This window comes from Labeo rohita, chromosome 17 (genome assembly GCF_022985175.1).
Source record: "Labeo rohita strain BAU-BD-2019 chromosome 17, IGBB_LRoh.1.0, whole genome shotgun sequence".
NCBI classification, from domain to species: domain Eukaryota; kingdom Metazoa; phylum Chordata; class Actinopteri; order Cypriniformes; family Cyprinidae; genus Labeo; species Labeo rohita.
Window position 1 is genome coordinate 26757463 of NC_066885.1, and position 17026 is coordinate 26774488.

Consider the following 17026-nt stretch of genomic DNA (forward strand, 5'->3'; position numbering starts at 1 on the left):
AGCATTTTTATTCAGATTGAGCTCTTTATATGGAGCATCTTCATTCGGATTGGACTTTTAAACTGATTGCAATGCTCCTACTGAAGACATTCCCCAAAGTGTCCTCTAGAGGACGCAGTGCGAGTTCCCATTCATCGTTCCCGTAAGTCGTTATACTCTCTTCTCTGTCAACTTCTCCAGGTTTGGAAGTTAAGTGAGGTTATGCTCCTTATCATTGCCCATATTTTTAGATGTAGGTCATCAGCTTAGCTAAAGCTTTGTCTGTTTACTGGAAGATATTCCTCATCTTTGTCTTTGTTACATTTAACATATAGTTTTGGTCTTAATCTTAATCTTAGCCTTAACCTCTTCCTCAAGGACGTCAAACGAGATTACATGTAGGGATAAATTAAACTGATTCAAAATAAATAAATAAATAAATAAAATTTTTACTCAAACATTTTGGAATGATCATGAAAGCACACAGAAAAATGTGGATAAGCATAAGAATGAAGAATGTTCTCCAAGAACGATGTGTGACAGGCTTTACTCTAATCAGGGATTGTCTCCTCCTTCAAAACACCTATTGGAAAGAGAAAACAAATTGATGACATGAGCTAATAGGCAAACCTCAGTCAAATTCATGTATATCCAACATTTTCTACTATATTTTTATTTCTGAAACTTTGCTTTCAAAAGATTTAAAATTCAGTTGTATTTTACCTTGTATTGTTTATGAAATGGCTAAACTAATTTGCCTTTTATTTATCTTTTTATCATACAAACAAATGTTGTTTAAAATACATGCTGCCATTTTATTATGAGATTATATCATGATCAAGCAATGACAACAGAGCTGTTGAGCTGAATGACAATTAACAACAAGTTTCATGCTGCACCATACTTACTCAAAGTATGTCTCGTGCTTTGAGAAAACAGAGAGGACAAAGGAGGCAGTTTCACCAGGATTCTCAGTGCATGGTACAATCAGATACTCTCCTGGCTCTAGCCTTAAGAATTTCATCACTTCTCTTTGATATGCGAAACACTCTGCCACAGGGTTTGTGCAATCAAAAACCTTCCTCTGGCCACCTTCCACTTGCTCACCTTTCATCTAAAAAGATATGGAATATGAAATTAAAGGTTCTGAACCTTCAGAAAGGTTCTGAAGACAATAGGTAATATTTTCTATCAATTTTAGATGTATGCATATTGTTTATGTGCTTTAGGAATAAATATGAATTGAATTCTTTACGTCTAACTATGCAATGATAACAACAGAATAAATGCTACAACTTTATATAAAGTAAATATTTTCCAGGTAATATTTTATCAATTTTCTTGAGCTTTTAGTACAATTACAGTATTAAACCATAATGATCTGTCTAGACTAGTCAGTACTAACCTCAAAAACATAGAAACCAATATTGTAGTGTTTTTGTTCTTTTCTGTGTCTTTTCTTGTTGTTCTGGATGAGAGAAACCACTATGTTTTCAGCATCCTCATGAGGACAGGCCTCATTAAGTTCCTCAATCCTCACTCGAAACTGAGGGTTTTTGCAGAAAGTCTCTGCAACACAGCAAAAGAGTAATAAATCAAAATCAGATGGGATGTTAAACAATTGTCATCTGCACTCTATTAATGGATGAATTTAAATAACAACCTGAAATATCAAAACTGCTTATACAAATATTAATTAGAAGGCCATTGGAGAAAAGAAGAACAACTTTACACATGTAAATCCATAAAGTGTAGAAAAGTTAGTATGTTTCTCCCATTATGTTTTATGAGTGTCCAACATTTGCACACACACATACACGCACATATGTATTTTTTTTTCTTTAATTTCTAATATTACTAATAAATAACTATATCACTAAACGTATATCTACCCAATGTTTGTATGGAACCACCAGCTGTATTTTCAGTCCATTCGCCAATACAACGTTGTGATTTCCAATGACATCCAGAGGATCTGTCCAGAAAATCAGCAGACAGGCAGCAGATATCCAGGCTTTTAAAGAATTTGGTGAAATCCTCCACTGACATCCTGCAGTACACATAAGTGATCCTAAGTAAATCAAAGCCAATATGTGATTCATATCTGAAAAAAATGGTTTACGCTCACCAGAACTCTCCATTGTCCAACACTTCATGGCACTTCTTACTTTCCGTCCCACTTACAGTGCTCCACAAAGGTGATCTTAAAGAATTACGAGTGATATAATGGTTTAATTATACAAAATGTTTACAAATAGCAACTTTCTGCAGGACTTGTGAAGTTGTTACGATCAATACATGAAAACAACACTTACTGGTCACTCCAGTCTCCAGTCCACTCTTTGCGTCCCCAAGGATTCAAAACTCTCACCAGCTTAACTGGGTTACTGTTACTCATCACCTATTCAACAAAACCAAGACTAGCACTGTCATATTGTTGTTGTTTTCTAGCAATGAAACCTTGATCTATAGATGAAGATATCATTTTCTGTGGTCTTACCTTGGAAACACCCGTCACAGTGTAAGCATGACCACCTACTATGCCGTTGGACGGACAATGTTTATGTGCTTCCTGAAAGCACACACACAGCTCATTTTTAGTTCTTAGAAACACTTCAGTAAAGCTGTATTTTCCAGTATTTTCTAAAAAACAGTATTTATGACGTTAGACCAGCAGTGGCTAACATTGGTCCTTGAGAGCCATAGCCCTGCAAAGTTCAACTCCAACCCTAATCAAACAAACCTGAAGAAGCTAATCAACATCTAGAGTTACTAGAAAGCTACAGGTAGGTAAATTTTAATCAAGGTTGGCGCAAAACATGGATCCTGCAGGTTGGAGCAGGACTGTGGCTCTCCAGGACCAACTTTGGCCACCCCTGTGGTAGGCTATAACATTTATGAGGTTTGTTCTATACAGCAATACTTATCAGATCAATTTTTAATTTGCATTCATAACTTATTTTACATTTAAATTTATTTATTTAGCAGATGCTTTTATCCAAAACAACTTACAAATTCAGTTTGCCACAGAGCCAACAATATTCATAGTATACAATAGTGATACCAGATGTATTTGAAGGCTAGATTAGGAAACAAACTAGAACGGTGGTGAAATGCAGGAAAAAAAAAAAAAAATAATGATTCTTTCATTAATTTTTTATTCAATTTATGACCCCATCTTTGAGAACAGTTCTGCAAAGCCTTTGCAAATATGTACGGTGCCTTGCGAAAGTATTCTTTTTTTTCACGTTTGTTATGTTAAACTGCTTTAAATTACTTTTTTGTCCACATCAATCTACACTCTAAGTTTGTAACAACTTTCTAAGTTTGTAACAACTTTGCAAATTTATTAGAAATAAAAAACTGAAATGATTCCACTGCATAAGTATTCATACTGGGGACACTTGAAATTTAGCTCAGGAGCACTTATATCACTTGTAGATGTTACTACAGTTCAAGTGGAGTTAAACTGTTCAAATTCATTTGAATGAGTATGATTTGGAAAGGCACACACCACTCAGACAAGGTCAAACAGCTGAAAATGCATATCAAAGCAAAAACTAAGCCCTGAGATCAAATAACTGCCTGTAGAGCTCAGAGACAGGCTTGCCTCAAAGCACAGATCTGGGGAAGACTTCTGAAAAAAATCACCTTCCAACAGGACAATGACCCTAAGTACACAGCAAGAGTGGCTTATAGACAACTCTGTGAATGTCCTTGAGTGGTCCAGCCAGAGCCTTAGCTTGAACGCAGTCAGATATTTCTGGAGAAACCTGAAAATGTCTGCCAGCCCCCATCCAAGCTGACAGAGCTTGAGATGTGAAGAATGGAAGATAATTGCCAAATGAAGATGTGCAAAGCTTGTCACATCATACCCAAAAAGATTTGAGGCTGCAAAGGTGCTTCAGCTAAGTACTGAGTTAAGGGTATGAATACTTATGCAATGTACTTATTTTAGTGTTTTATTTTTTATACATTTGCAAAGTTGTCACAAATCTGTTTTTTGCTTCATCATTATGGTGTATCAAGTGTAAACTGATGTGGGGAAAAAAAACAAAAAAAACAATTTAAAGCAGTTCAACATAAGGCTGCAACATAAAACAAAAAAATGAAGGGGTATGAATACTTTCGCAAGGCACTTTATTGGTACATCAGTGTTTATGCCATTTGTCAATAAAACTGAATTTAGGATTATGTGAAGTCTTACCCCTTTATGAGTACCACAGCACATGAGGGATTGTGCCCTGGCTGCACGTTTCATAATGTTCCAAAGGTAAGCAGGAGCTTCATTCAGCACAAAGTGCAAGTGCACCCCACCAGTGAAATCTAACATAGACTCGGATCTTCTGCCAGAATCTAGATCTGCATAAGATCCACAAACCCTGTAAAGACAGAAAAAAGAAATATATATATTTTTTAAAACAAAAAATAACTCATTAATATTAAAAAACAAAAAAAAAACAAAAAAACGTTCTATTTCAAAATATCTAAAAGCACCTACTTGGCATAAGCTTTCTCTAGCAAGGCAGGCCAAAACTCATTCGATGTTTTTGGATGAACAAAAACAAGCTTTTCATTGAATGTTGGTAGTAGATCATCAATGACAACATCAATCCACTCCCCAAACCTCCAGAACTGTAAGATAATTTACAAACAGAGAAATCTAAAGGAAAATGGGTAAGGGCTAAAAAGAGTCAACTTTTTTTCAAGTTTTTTAATCTTCAAAAATGATAATTAAAAAAAAATAAAAAGAAGAAATAATACTACTAAAATGATCTTGTAAATAATACTAAACTTACCTTGAAGTGAAATATCCCAGCATAATTCTTGCTGAATGACTGTTCAGCTGGAATGACTTGCTTTGTGATGTCTTTCTGAAAGGTTAGAGCCCCAACTGATGCCAAAAACCAGCAGTTTCCTAAACACATGAATGAGAACTTGCAATCAGTTTGAATAAGCACAATAGTAAAGCTTCTATAAATTCTTCTATTTTATCTAAAACCTTTCTAGAAAGTTTTCAACATATTGTGATTTAGACATGTTACTTTAGTTGCTGTGCAAATAAACAATTAATCTGAGTTCCTTAGGCCATACTGTTTTGTTTTTGTTGTTGTTGTTGTCTATGGGGACACTTTATAGGGCTAGTCCCCAAATAAACCCAAACTTACCTAAATGCCCTTGTTTATAGTCAAACCTGGATACTCCATCTACAATAAAACATGGGTTTGTCACCAGTTCCTTAAGAGAAAGAATGAACAAAGCATTCTGAAGTAATCACATGGAGCCATACAACAAAGATTTTTTGTAAAAACAGTGGCAGCAGTGATGGAACATAGTGCAGTATATACAGAAAGAGAAATACAGCATTGTTTACATACAGATGGCCTCTTCCATACGATTTGACTGTAGTCTATTTTGTTTCGTTTATGAGATAAGTTGCCAATAGAGCAGCTGTTTGGTGGGAACAACTCATCAGTATACAACTCTTTTCTGCTTAGAGATTCTTGGAGCAGCTTCTGGTAGTCTTGATCCAGGAACTTTAAAGGGCTAGTTAAAGCCCCCATGTCACGCACATCACAGCTCTTAGCAGGAGGAGGCATTTTCACTCAGAAGAGCTTTATTCAGGAGACAAACCACAAAAAGATATTTGAAGAGCTATTTATTGGAATTAATCTTCTTTAATAGTAGGGTACAACGGGGCTAAAGGCACATCGGGGTAAAGGGCACCTTTGATATTATTTTTTTTCTCTAAAAAACTAGATGGCAGAAAAATGTGGCGTAGCACTTTCCAAAACATCTGCTTTTCAACATACACGTGCAAATTTGCCTGATCTTTGACGCGATCGTGGTCAACAGTCGATTCTGTGCTTACTTGAACTAATATTTGATGATTTTTTTTAAATGTTGTAGATTTAAATAATAAATGTGAATTGCTTAAATTATATATATATATTTGTTTAAGATAATTAAAGCAGCAGTTTTTAAATAATGAAAGAATATGTAAAAGTATGGTATTTGGGATAAAATGCGTCCCTGCTGTTGGGGCTAAAAGGCACAATAATTAACATGATAATTAATAGGCTGACTTTTCCATTTGTTGACACGACATTGTTAGATTCAGATGGTAAATATCTTATATTATGTTGGGTGTCCATCTTAGAGATAATCACCATGTTTAGAATGAAATCATCGTAGTTAAAAACATTATATTAATCATATCATATAATAAAATATCATTTGTTGTTACTACTGTTACTACTATGGGATCCCCTTCAATGCTTTCAGAATCTTTACATTTTAAAATGATTTCGTTTCTGTATTTTAAAATATATGTTTTATGTTAACATGTTTTAAGGACAATATATGTATTGAACAAAATGATTTCTTTTATTTATCAAAACAAGAAAATAGTACACATTTTGTTAAAGTGATTGTTTTGAGCAAGTATTAACTTATACATTATTTAAAAAAAAAACAAACAAACATTATTTTGGCCAAAGTATTTGTATCAATACGGTGTGCCTTTAACGTGTGTGGGGTAAAAGGCCCCCTTTGCCACCTCATACATTTATACGATTTTTAAACAAAACAAATGACTAGTATGATTTATTTTCACACAAAATCTGTTGCTCCATAAATGTTCAATACAAACATATATATTTTTCAGCAATCATATACACTTTTGGCGCAGCGAAAAAAACACTTTTTTTCTTAGGGGTGTGCCTTTATCCCCATTGTACCTTATCAACTGTCCAAATCCTGTCCTAACTAGCTTATCTGTCCCAATACACCATCTCGGTGATATTAAAGTCACATACACATACAAGTTTAAAAAAAAAAAACAAATAATATTCTAAACTTTTAAGGTTTATTTGTGCTGATTAGTGAGAAATTATTTACAAGTACTTTGTTATGTACTATTCTTGTTAATCATGTTTGAATAAAATATATCTGTGCAGGATAAACATAAAATATGTTTTAAATTAACTACAATATCACAATAAAAATGCATATTACCTGCAACGATCGGTTAAATCTGTTGGTCAGGAAGTTACCCTAAAAGGAGTGTTTTTTCACAGTGTCTGTCTGTTTTTTTATGCTTTTTATACTATACTAGTCAACATGTGAGATCATGCAATGATCACAGTGACATCACACCATTCTCATACTGTAAGTGAGTAATGTGTGAGCTCAAAGTAAATTCAAAATGTTGAGCAGGTTAAAAGGAGGCACTAGAGGGACATTCATCTTCCTGTTTTCCTGTTTCTCAACACTGGAAAAACATGGATCTTGCAGGCAAACTTGTTAGCAAACCGTCTGTACGTCCTTACAAAAAAAATAACCATATTATTATAGTAAAAGGTTTTTTTTTTTCGTTTTTTTTTTGGCATATTGACTAACCACAATTTTACAAATACCATGGTTAAACTATGGTTAGTGTAGCAAAACCATGGTTAATTTGTGGGTACCTTTGTTTAACTACAGCAACCATGATTTTGTGGTTTATTTGTAGTAAAACCTTGGTTAATTGTCATAAGGGCTGTATAAGTGTATTATGGACTGAAATGATTTAGAAGTTTGTTGTATGTGAACACTGCTGTCTGTGTTTCAGGATGTGGCAAGTCTTTTCAAGGAAAAAAAAAAACATATGAAAGTGAAAAGAAGTCATCAAAACACCAGAATCTGAATGCATCCGTCAAATGAAAAGAATACAAAATAAACAAGCAAACTGAATTTTTGAAATACTTTGATGGAAATTAAATATTAACTTAATTCTACATGATGTTTGTGATATAACTGACCAATATGAGCAAGCAGTGAGTGAGCTGCGGTTACACTTAGCTCATTGTCAACTGTTAGCTCAAATTGTGACCACATCATGAGTATCCTGGAAGCTCATGGTGAGATCACTGTGAGATCAAATTGTTGACTGGGTTAGTATTTACCGTTGATCCCTTCACATTCATCCGTATTTCATCATGTCTTTAATATGCTAGAGCCATTCATTAAATGACATGCTGAAGAGTACTAGATTTAAAAACAATTAGAGTGGGATTCCGCTTGTTTAAACCTGCAATGAATATTCAGATTCTAAACATTAGCATGGTATCAAGATTGCCAGTTTAACCCTTTAACTTTATATTCCTCTCATTGGACATATTAAAAAAAGACCACAAGCTGTTTTTGTCGAAATTTAGATTTTTAATTAAACAGTATAGATCTCTGAGATGTCTGTTTATGGTAAATCTTGCTTTACATGTGTAGCACTGTTTCGTGGGCTTTTTTGTTTTGTTTTGTTTTTTTAGTAATAAACATGTCAGTAACATTGTTAGTACGTCCTATATACCTTCCATGACTTTTAGAGTTGTAACCCATGTGTGAGGGGAAAAATGACAAGAGGAAGATCCAAATGCAGCAAAAGGATTTATTAAAACAAACACACAGCACATCCAGACAGGAGCTGGATAATGCAAGCATGGGCAAGAAACAATGGAAAATACTTCTAAAGCATATATTATTCTTAGTAAATGTTCATTTCAACATAATACATAATTAAAAACAAAAGTTGTGTCTGTTAACATTTAATTAATTTAATAGAATTCATTCATTTAATGGATCTGAGCTATAAACAGTAACAAAGATTAATATATAATATTGTAACAACGATATTACAATATTGTATTGCTCAGTGTTAGTTAATGTTAGCTAATGCATTAACTAATGTTAACTAAGGGGACCCAAAGCTTAACGTTTTGAACAACACATTGATAAATGGCAAAGTTTTGGAATTTGGAACACAAAATAATTTAAATCATTATCTATTACAATGTATCATTTCTGACGTGAAGCGATCATTATTGTTCCTTGGTTGTTGCTCATTTTTCAAAACTCTTATGAGGAGTTGTGGTCATTGTGTAACATGTCTTTCCACATCTTAATCGCGGCGAGTTCTTTGTTTGGAAGATTTCATTTCTGCACTTGTATAGAGCAAATAATGTAAAAGTATCTATTACTAAAGGTCTAATGGTAACACTTTACAATACGGTTCATTAGTTAACATGAACTAAGAATGAACAGTTCTTCTACACTGTAAAAAATAAAAAACTATTTGTTGAGTCAGCTTAAAATAATTTGTTACCCTGCTGCCTTAAAATTTTTAATTCAGTCAACAAAAATATGTTTATTCAACTTGAAATGTTAAGTTGTACTAAGTAACAACTTAGATATTTGTGTTTGCTAAACTTAACAGATGTGTAAGTAACCCAGCTGCCTTAAAATTTTAAGTTGATTCAACTCAAATATCTAAGTTGTCACTTAGTATAATTTAACATTTCAAGTTGAATAAACTTTTTTTGAGTTGACTGAACTTAAAATTTTAAGGCAGCCGGGTTGACTCAACAAATTGTTTTTTACAGTGTACATCATTTATAAATCTTAGTTAATTTCAGAATTCACTAATGCATTATTAAAATCAAAAGTTTGTTAACATTAGTTAATGCACAGCGAACTAATATGAACTAACAACGAACGACTGTATTTTGAACTAACATTAACAAATATGAATAAATAGTGCGATAATGTATTGTTTATTGTTTATTCATGTTGGTCAACACATTAACTAATGTTAACAAATGACACCTTATTGTATAGTGTTACCAGTCTAACTTAATGCACCAAACTGAATGAAAATAAATATATATTTTGTAGCAACGTACATGTTGTTTGACTGACTATTTACAGCAGTAATTACAATGATACCACAATAAGTGGCTGTGCCCAGCATGATTAATATTAAAAGTGTGTAGAATGCTAATTAAGTGAATAGTTCACCCAAAAATGAAATCAATTAATAGAAACACTTTTCACTAGTCATCACTGTACAAAAAAAATAACAGTGAACGCTACAAAAAATGCTTGAAAAATACACATTCAGCAGATCCAAAGTTTGCTGTTTGTCAGTAGGTCTAAGTTAAGATTCATGGTGTAATGGCCATGCTGACATTTACTTTAACTTGCCAACTTTCTCATTGGCTACTGCTCCTTTCTAGTTCAGTCAGAGAGTCCCAGCAGGCACCGGATGTCAATATAACGTCAGGCTGACATTGGAGCCCTTCTTTTTAGTTTGGATTTTGGTTACACAACATTAACATTTACATTTAGTTATTATGCGGTCGCCTTTATCCAAAGTGACTTACAACCGAGAACAATGTAAGCATTCAAAATCAACAAAAGAGCAATAATATGCAAATGCTACGACAAGTCAAAACACAACCTAAAAACAACAAACGTGATAAAGCGTGATGCTGTGTTTGTGTTGTAGTCAGTTACGTGTGTTTTGGCAGCGTTGAGCATTTGAACATACTGACATACTGATGCATTTTAATGTAATTGCAGTACATTCTTGTCATAAAAATCACTGAAACTAGCTTATTATTGGCTTATGTATTTAGATGAGGTTATTTGAAAACAACGACCTACTCTAATAGGGTAGAGTGAGGGAAAATAACCACAAGATAAAATCACAGTAAATTATCTTATTTTACACCAGTAAGTAAAAAAGTGTTTTAAAGCTTGTTGTTTTGTAGAACATTACGGTTATATATAATATGAGAACACTGGGGCCTGTAGAAAGTATAATAGCCAGTGGGTAAATCGCTGTAAATCGCAATTACTGTAGTTACTCTGTTCTGAACATCAAATCCTTTGATTTTCCATCAAATTCAAATTCAAATTTTAGTTGGTTAAATAAAAATATTTGGATTCAATATGTAAACATTTACTCAAGTTGGCATCAGGTAGCTAGTTAGCTAGCCAGTTAGTGTCAGCTAACAAAATGTTTCAAATAGACTATTATAATTTTGTAATTCATAATTATTAATTATATTCTTTTTAATTTAAGTTAAGCTAAAACTGCCTGTACACTGATTTTGCTGTAAATGTTGCTTTGTCAGACTGGGGGGCATTTTACCCCACCCCTTGATACAAATTTCATTTTTGTTAAAAATCTAACAACATGAAAACTCAGGACATTTTTCATACTTTGTTTATAATTTACATCATTTTCACTAAAACTGTGAGAACTTTTCTGAACACATTTAACTTTTGTTTCACTTTTGTTTTGCATTCATTAAAATAAGAATGTGGAAACTAAAAATAGCAACCCTTTATCCTTGTATATGCTGAACCGCCATCATCCTCCTCTGTTTGTTTGTGGATCGTATCGCTCGTCAAAGTTCACTGCAGCGTTAACACTCTAGGCCAGGCATAAGCAACGTTGGTTCTGGAGTGCCGATGTACTGCAGAGTTTAGCTTTAACCCTGAAAAAAATCCTCATCTGCCTGTAGCCCTAGTAATCCTGAAGAACTTGATTAGCTTGTTCAGGTGTGTTTGATTAGGGTTGGAGCTAAACTCTGCAGGTCATCGGCACTCCAGGACTGACGTTGCCTATCCCTGCTCTAGACCACATAACAATACTTGGATCTAAGATGTAAGAGACCTTGTTCATTTATTAAAGGATTAGTTCACTTCCAGAATGAAAATTTTCTGATAATTTGCTCACCCCCATGTCATCCAAAATGCTCATGTCTTTCTGTCTTCAGTAAGGCCTTTCAAGCTGCATTGAAACTGCAGTTTGGACCTTCAACCTGTTGGCTACCATTGAAGTCCATTATATGAAGAAAAATCCTGGAATGTTTTACTCAAAAACCTTAAATTCTTTGCGACTAAAGAAAGAAAGACATGAACACTTTGGATGACATAGGGGTGGCCCTGGGCTGTCCCACACAGATGCAGTGCTAAGTTTGTCTATCCTCCTGCAAACTAAGGCTTTAACGCTTTGGGTAGCAAGGTAAGAAGCCCCCTGCCTAGGACACTTCCAATCACTCAATCATTTACTGGATGCGAGCAGCAGCCAGCCATGAACAAAGCATAGAAAAATCCCAGTCGCTCACTCATTCATGTGATGCAAACAGTCCCCTGCCTCAGCAAAGCGGTCAGCAGTAAGCAGTGATTTGAGGAGTCTCAGTCGCTCATTCGTTCACATGCTACAAGCAGGCCCTGCCTTGAAGCAGCAGCCAGCTGTGTACAGGGTACACAAACTAACTTATGTGGCGTAACCAGCCCCCATCTCAGTGCAGTGGTCAGCAGTGTCCAGAGCATGGAGGAGACATAGTCACTTACTCTTTCACGTGTTATAAGCATCCCCTGCCTTGGAGCAGCGGTCAGCCATGTACAGGGCACAGAAACCCTGGTGGTCGCTCACTAACTGACGCGATCTAAGCAGTTCCTGTTTCAATGCAATGGTCAGACATGTAGAGAGCACTGAAAAGTTCCAGCTGCTCTCTCATTCAGGCGATAAGCAATCGTGCCTTGGAGCAGTGGTCAGCCGTGTGCAGAGCATAGGGCAGTTTTCGACATGAGCAGACCCTGTCTCAGAGAAACGGTCTATCACGTGCAAGTGCAGTAAGCTCTCGCTGCTTATTCGCTCACTCAATATATGCAGCCCAGTTTCAGCAGCGACCTGCTATTTGCAAAGCGTGAAGTTGCTCTCGCCCACCTAGTGTAAGCAGCCTCGTCTCAGAGGTGGTTTGCCTTACACACAGACACAGGGCAGTTGGCCTAGTGGTTAGAGAGTTGGACTTGTAATCAAAAGGTCGCAGGTTTGAGTCTCAGGTCCGGCAGGGATTGTAGGTGAGGTGAGTGAATATCCACTCTCTTTACCACAACTGAGGTGAGACCCTTGAGCAAGGCACCTTTCACACCAAAAGAATAAATATCAGGCTGCAGTAAATGTAAATCCATGTCTGTATAGTATAGGGTGCCACTCAAACAAGCCTTACAATTGTGCTGCCGTTCTTGATTGCATGAGAAATATAATGCAAGAGAAGATTCAGAAAAATAAAATAACACAAATGTTATGTTTATCTGAAGTCATCTTTGTTCATTAGTGTGGTTGAACTCAATCACTGAAGGTTAGCAGCAAAGACATTAGTTATGGGATTAGTTAATGGGATGTGTCATATTCTGAGTTTGCATTGTACTGTTTTTATTCATTTTAAGCAAATATTCTGTTTTTGTGCAAGTAAGATGAGTAAATGCATGTTCTCATTTGTCTAGAACTACAGTCATCATCATATTTACACAGTGCACACAACAGGATTGCAGTTACACCCAGTTTCTCTCAACATGGGGACAGGAGACCTGTCAGTCAATAAAATGGGGAAACAAAGTAACTGGCGTTATTTATTTGGAAAAGTAACTCTATATTTGTAAGTAAGAAAAAAAGAAGATGATTACTTAACTTATGCTGCTTGTAATGCATTACCCCCAACACTGATCTTACCATATCTGCTGCTCAGAGGTTCTTCATACGTGGATTACTCAGTTAGCTAGAATTTATTGTTGATTATTTGACATGATCCAGGATTGTCAGGTTCTTTGAAAGCTCATCCAGGGGTTTGTTCTTTGTATGTGGATTACACAGTTAGCTGGATTATATTGTTGCTTATTTCATGTAAACAGGATTAGATTAAAACATTTTAAGTAAAGGTGATACTGAAAGTCTGTCCCAGCCACTTTTATTCACAATTTTTTACAAGTGTACCTTATTTGACCATGAAAAATAATTTTAAATGAATGATTTTAAAATGTTGCTGTAATAATAGACACAATTTTACTCACTGAGAGATTTATTTGTGAAGGAATAATTATCTCATAATTTCATTGCAGTCATGCACACATTCTGTACATCTGAGCCATGCATTAATTTGAATGGTGAGCTTTTATGCGGATGGCTTTGATGCAGATGCAGACTCACTTCTCAAATCTCAAAATGCTTTTATGATGCACAGTTATTTTAAACACAGTCAGTAATGTCTTAACGTGGATCATATGGATTAAGAAAGTTTAATTAATGCAGTCACATATAACAAATCTGCTTCCAATTAAATGAATTGCTAATTGCAATACTGTAAAACAAAGTCTATACACATTGTATTCATGTATTACAACTTTTATGCCATTTCCTATCTAGGGTGTTTCATTGACCTTTACGTTGTTGTTTTGCCGCCAGCTAATCACTGCACTGCTGATCATGGTTTAGAGTATTAATATATATTAATATACTTGCCCTTACGAATAAACATGACAACTCTAAGTAGTCTCAGACAACTTAATCCAGATATTTGAATCAAATCCTCTAACTTAGACAGAGATCAGTGATCAGGATTAAAAGATCAGACATCTGTCAAGTTATCACAGTTGTATTAAGTAAGGTACAAAGAACAGGCCTCTGGAGTTGGTGTTACAGCAAGTCCATTAGCTCAAACCTGCTCAGGAGCAGGCTTATTTCATGTTAACAGGTTTAATTTGTATCGTTTTAAGTGAAGGTGATACTGAAAGTCTGTCCCAGCCACTGCTAAGTTCTTATACCTTATAAACCAGGAAAATAAATAAATAAATAAAAGATGATTATTTAAACATTTTTGTACATAATTAAAATATTCCATAAACTATAATAATACACACAACCAATGTTACTCATTAAAAGTTTAGCAGCAAAGACATTAGTTAAAATGGGATGTGCCACATTCAGAGTTTGCATTGCACTGTTTTTATTCATTTTGAGCAAATACTCTGTTTTGTGCAAGTAAATGCATGTTCTCATTCGTCTAGAACATCCCAGGTTATGTATGTAACCATAGTTCCCTGAGGGAATGAGATGCTACGTCGAAAATGCATTGGGGAATGCCTTCAGCGTGACCACGCTCTGAATCATATGTTCAATCAATCCAATAGAGAAGCAAGACGTCAGAGGCGGGTGACGTCATAGACCAGGAAGCTTAAAAGCATGTGCGCCAGAACCAGCATTCAGCTTCAAGAAAGAAGCAAGCGCTCACAGGGATGCTGGAAGTATGGCCCGAGATGCAGCGTCTCGTTCCCTCTGGAAACCATGGTTTCATACGTAACCTGGGACGTTCCCCTTCAGGAACTCGAGCTGCGTTGAAAACGCATTGGGGAATGAGATGCCCACACCCCCATAATTCCAAGTCCTTGCCTAGTGTGTGCTAGAGCGAAGGACAGAACAGCCCGGAGCGCTCGCAGGTCTAGGTCATAGAACCTGACGAAAGCAAGGGGCATTGACCAACCCGCAGCATTGCAGATGTCCTGCATGTGAACTGCTCTCAAAGAGAGGAGTTTGTCCTGGGACCACACAAGGATCTGGTGCGCCAGCTTGTACAAGAGGCACGAACGCAGACCTCCCTGGTGGGAGTGCACCAGCACATGGCGATCTCTTAGGTCCGGGAGAAAATGTTTCAGAGCCCGAAACGCGGCCAGCATCTCCAGGCAGTTGATGTGCCACGAAAGATGGCAACCACTCCACAGACCATAGGCAGGGTGGCCACTCATGACCGCTTCCCAACCGGTGAGGGACGCATTCTGTCGTTAGCGTTACGCGGCGACAAGGAACTCCAAGCATCGGGCCCTGAGACAGGAATCAAGGCTTTTTCCACATGTCCAAGGCACATAGGCTTTGCCGCGTGACCTTGATCATGCGAAATGGGTTTCCCCTCGGGGAGAACCCCTTGGTCCTGAGCCACCACTGTAGGGGTCTCATGTACAGCAGGCCAAAAGGTATCACGTTGGACGCTGCTGCCATCAGACCCAACAGTTGTTGAAACTGCTTCACAGTGAGTGACCGGCCTTTTCTCACTCTTGCAACTGCAGCGAGGATCAACTCAATCCGAGCAGGTGACAAACGTGCCTGCATCATGCTCGAATCCCACACCACACCTAGATAAGTGGTTCTCTGTGATGGAGAAAGCACACTCTTCTTGTCGTTCACTCTCAACCCCAGCTCTTTCATGTGAGCGAGAACAACACCTCGATGTTGAACCGCCATTTGCTCTGTTTGAGCAAGGATCAACCAGTCGTCGATATAATTGAGTATGCGGATGCCCTGGAGTTGCAGAGGAGTCAGAGCTGCATCCACACACTTTGTGAAAGTGCAAGGGGAGAGCGCTAGGCCGAACGGAAGAACCCAATATCGGTATTCTTTGCCCCTGAAAGCAAACCTTAGGAACTTCCTGTGTTGAGGAAGGATGGAGACATGGAAATAGGCGTCTTTTAGATCTATCGTGACAAACCAGTCCTTGGACTTGATTTGAGACACAACTTGCTTGATGGTCAGCATCTTGAACTTCAGACACATGACTGATCAGTTCATCTGAAGCAGATCTAAAATAGGCCGCAGGCCCCCATCCTTCTTCGGAACTATGAAGTACCGGCTGTAGAACCCAGACTCCCTGAATGGAGGAGGGACCACCTCGATGGCCTCCTTCCTCAAGAGAGTAGCTACTTCCTGTTCCATTACCAGACCCTGCTCCGGGCCCACCAGAGTGGGAAAAACCCCGTTGAAAGGCAGCAGCGGAGCGCCGAACTGAATGCGATAACCTCGCTCTACAGTGCGCAGGACCCAAGCAGATTCATGAATATTCATACCCTTTTCTGGGACACTTGAATTTTAGCTCAGGAGCATTCATATTGTTTGTAGATGTTACTACACTTTGAGCAGAGTTAAACTGTGCCAAATTCATTTGAATGAGTATGATTTGGAAAGGTACACATCTCTCAGAAAAGGCCAAACTGCTGAAAATGCATATCAAAGCAAAAGCCCTGAAATCAAAATAACTGCCTGTAGAGCTCAAAAACAGGCTCGCGTCAAGGCACAGATCCGGGGAAAAGTTCAGAAAACATTCTGCTGCATTGAAGGTTCACAGGATCATGTAGCCTCCATTATCCATTGTCCTTTCCTTTCCTTTCCTTATCCAAAATGGAAGACACTTGGAACTACTAGGACCCTTCTCCTTGAGTCGTGCTTTTAGCCAAACTGAGCAATTGATGGACAAGCGGCTTTGTTATACTGGTGACCAAGAAGCTGATGATCGCTGAAGAATTAAAAGCAGAAGAATTAGCAAGAACATTTACTGAAGTACATAATAATTTAAATATATCAAATTAAATGAGAAAGCACAGGGAGCCATGTTTG

General features: G+C 36.9%; 1 protein-coding gene across 1 annotated transcript; it reads right to left on the reverse strand.

The window, feature by feature from the left end:
* Positions 1–883: 883 nt before the first annotated feature.
* Positions 884–5579, reverse strand: LOC127179661 (calpain-1 catalytic subunit-like). The gene is made up of 11 exons (XM_051133329.1): positions 5358–5579; positions 5148–5217; positions 4779–4897; positions 4481–4614; positions 4187–4361; positions 2480–2551; positions 2295–2380; positions 2108–2182; positions 1872–2029; positions 1385–1548; positions 884–1093 (listed from the first exon to the last, which is right to left on the reverse strand). The coding sequence occupies exons 1-11, from the start codon at positions 5577–5579 to the stop codon at positions 884–886; spliced, it is 1485 nt and encodes a 494-aa protein (XP_050989286.1).
* Positions 5580–17026: the final 11447 nt, after the last annotated feature.